Below are 3,607 nucleotides of genomic sequence, written 5' to 3'. Positions count from 1 at the left end.
AAATTATGATCTAGCAGTCCCAGTTTAAATATTCTATGTTATAGAAAGACTAGAATAAGTGTGCAAAGATATGTATAGAGGGATGTTCATTACTTATAACATCGGTTGTTATGGTAAAAGTTAAATATAATCTAAATATTGACATGGGAATGGCTAAATACATGGTGGTCACTCACAATGGTGAACAATAAAACCCTAAGAGACATTAAAAAATATGAGGAAGATCAAGGCAGATGCTCAAGAAACACTTGAATATAAGTAACAAGTTACAGAATAATAAGAATATTAGATTTCATTTTTTAAAAAAGTGTTGTTTTTCTGTATGTGTTTTCTATAATGATACATACAAAGCTGCTTAAAATCAGTATCTCTGAGGAGTAGATCTAAGGGAGTGGAACATTCCCTCTTCTTGATGAGTTGTTTAGTGCACTACTACAAGCATGTACAGTATTTTTTGTGTGTGATTTAAAGGACCCCTACTTCCCCAAGGTTGTCACTTTCAGATATGTGATCAATAAGAAAGACTTTCTTATCCTGAGCTAAGAATCTTCTACCCATTGGCCCCCTTAGTATGTCCTCTTCCAGATTATACCCTCTCAAATAAATGAAGACAGCTGCCATGTACTCCTCAATCTTCTATTATTCTGTTAAATATTCCAAGTCCCTTCACATATTCCTTATGTAAATGATTTTCAGGGTTCTAAATACACTCTCTTTAGAATGTCAAGACATATTCCCCTGGGCTCTGCCTGACTAGAACAACATAGAATGGATCTATTATCCCCCCTATATGGGAAATGATTTCAACAAATGCACCTAAGGTCTTAAGTAGCTCTTCTGACAAAACTGTTTATTAAAAATGCATGCATGGTGTACATATGAAGGTCATGGAAACTCTTTGTACTATCTTCACAGTTATTCTATAAATCTAAAACCGTTCTAAAGGATAAAAGTCATGAAATAAAATCAAATAACATATCTACAAATATAAAATGTAATTTGAGATAAGATTTTCCTTAAAGAAAGTTTTCTTTATAATTTACTTCTTGTGTCCTATGGCAATTTATGTGATTTATATGAGTCATGTTATATTTTGCTGGCATCTATTTATGCCTTAATTCTAGTGACTTTACCAAAACTATCAACAAATGTGATACAATAAATAGTTTTAACAATAAATGTAGAAAAATATTTCAAAACTATTCAGAAAAACAAATAATTATGCTTTCTCAGAAAGTTAAAAAAAGGCCAAAATAAAACTTTAGCTTACTTTTGTTTACTGATGTTAAACTCTAGTGCTACATTAGAATTAAACTAAATCAACTTAAACTTTGAGTTAGTTCACAAATATAAATATTTCCAAAACAAGTCCAAATACACAAAAGAAATCCATAAAAACAATAGTTTTTTTTGAATACAACATCTAAGTTTGGTTCGTATCTCCTCTCACAATCACAATGCTGAAGCTTAATGTATATTCATTTGAAAAACATTACAGTAAGTTATTTAGTAATCAAATATAGTATGTTTTAGAAACTATTATATAATTACCTTAGATAAGTGTTTGTCGATAAAACACATAAAATATCACGAACAGTCTGTGAATAGAACCAAATCAATGAAACTTTTCTAAGGAATGTTGTGACATTTAAAACACTTTGATTCATTAATATAAATACCCCACCAAGGAAAGAAGTATTTTTTAATGTTTAAGTGAATCCTCCGGAACAGTTTAGTCCCAGCTCTGTCCCAGACAAATAACTTCTTTTAGTAATAACTTCCTCTTCCATAAAAACAATGTTAGAGTAGATCTTTAAGCTGTCCACTTGGGGAACCTGTGGCCTCAAGGCCACATGTGGCCCTCCTGATCCCCAAGTGTGGCCCCTTGACAGAATCCAAACTCACAAAACAAATCCCTTTATTAAAAGAATTTGTTCTGTAAAATTTGGATTCAGTCAAAAGGCCATACTCAAGATTCTGGAAGGCCCACATGGGGCTCCAGAGCCGCAGGTTCCCCACCACGTGTTTATATATGGATAACTACTTACTAGTGTTGTGACTTTACATTTTTACTGGAAAAGGGTATAGGGTGGGAGGTCGGTAGGTGTGAACAAAGGAGGCTGACTCCTCCATGCACTTTTAGAGACTATTTTATATAAACCTCCCAAGCAAATTAATAATATCTATACATCTATCCATCTACCTACCTACCTACCTAGACACATCTATATTCCTACTTCACTCAAAAGTCCGTATTATCAAATTATTTATGGGCTTATCTGCTTCCCTGATCTCTGTTTTACCTGAAATGGCTGCTACAGAAGGTTCAAGAGCACTCATCAAGATATACCAAAAGATGGTGAGGGTGTGAGAAAGGGAGAAGTGGAAGGTGAATGTGGCAGCTAAATTTGGTCAAAGAGGCTTTGGCAGCAATTGTGTGCAACTGAACTGGTAACACAAAAAATTCATGGGTGATTGAAAAATTTGTACTCTGCATGATATATATTTTATAACTCAGACAAATGTTGAAAAAGATACATAGTCGAATTTGGATTCTAATTTAAAATGAAATTTAAGTTTAGAATTTTTAACTTCTCATTGATTTGAGAGCATCCTTCATAGAAAAATGTTTCAAATTCCATAGAAACTGACACATAATGCTAATATCACAATTTATTATGCATGAAGTTACATAAATGAGATTCTAGTTACATGTGCAAGCAGATGCCAATGCAAGAGTATATTCATTTATAGGAGCTTAAGATTCAGTACTGTCATGGGAAAGTCATACTAGATACGCCTTCCTTTTTTCTTTATCAGAAATGACTTTACACAAGGGAAAATTTAAATGCTCATCAGAAGTATCCTTGGGGTGAAAAATAAGCCACACTAGGACAAATAAAGACATAAAGACTGAGAGGTTTATAAGGAAGTCTCGAGAAAGGAGTGAAGCTTTGGTGGCTGCAGGGATGGCCACACGCATGTGTGCTTATGTGCCTGTTAGTGCACATACAGTGTTTGGGCTGTGGTGTGTTTGGGGACTAGCTGAGTATTTCTAAGTCTTGGATTTTATTTTTTAAAAATAGCAATAGCAGATCTAGCTATCATTTTCTCCCATGCCAGATGTTTCTCCACTGAATAGCTAATTCATGTATTAGCCCCTCTACGTGGAATCCTGTAAGAATAGGCCACATTTTGCCATGATGGAACAGAAACACACCAGTGGAGAAAATCTTCCACCTGAGCTGGGAGTCCAAGGGGTTGGAGAGTGGCAAACTCGTTCACACTTCACCCATTCCTTCTTGTTTCCTCTATCCTGACTTTCTCCAAAGGGTCCCTGGGGAACTGAATCAAGGGTGAAACAACAGAGATGTAGAGGGAGATGCCTTTCTCACTCCTAAATTATTCATATTCTATGTGAAACAAAGAAATGAGAAATACGGGAACTGGAATTATATAAAGAAAGTATACGATTTCACTTTAAATATAGAAAACTCATTTTAATAGAACCACAGTTAGTATGGTGGTAGAGAAATCACATTACTGTTACCTGCTTAAAAGTATAAAATAAATACACACTGACTTAAGGCAAGACAACTTGTAAACA

At 34.3% G+C, this 3,607-nt stretch overlaps 1 protein-coding gene across 1 annotated transcript in view; it reads right to left on the bottom strand.

Moving 5' to 3' along the window:
• Positions 1-3,607, bottom strand: part of DPY19L2 (dpy-19-like 2 (C. elegans)) — a 139,239-nt gene that overhangs the window by 30,207 nt on the left and 105,425 nt on the right. Inside the window, exon 13 of the mRNA XM_012638753.1 lies at positions 1,552-1,598. Within this exon, the coding sequence (XP_012494207.1) occupies positions 1,552-1,598 (47 nt within the window). The remainder of the gene's footprint in view (positions 1-1,551; positions 1,599-3,607) is intronic.

The sequence above is a fragment of the Propithecus coquereli genome, unplaced genomic scaffold, assembly GCF_000956105.1.
Source record: "Propithecus coquereli isolate 6110/MARCELLA unplaced genomic scaffold, Pcoq_1.0 Scaffold134, whole genome shotgun sequence".
Taxonomy (NCBI): Eukaryota; Metazoa; Chordata; class Mammalia; order Primates; family Indriidae; genus Propithecus; species Propithecus coquereli.
This window is presented reverse-complemented; position numbering and strand designations above follow the sequence as displayed.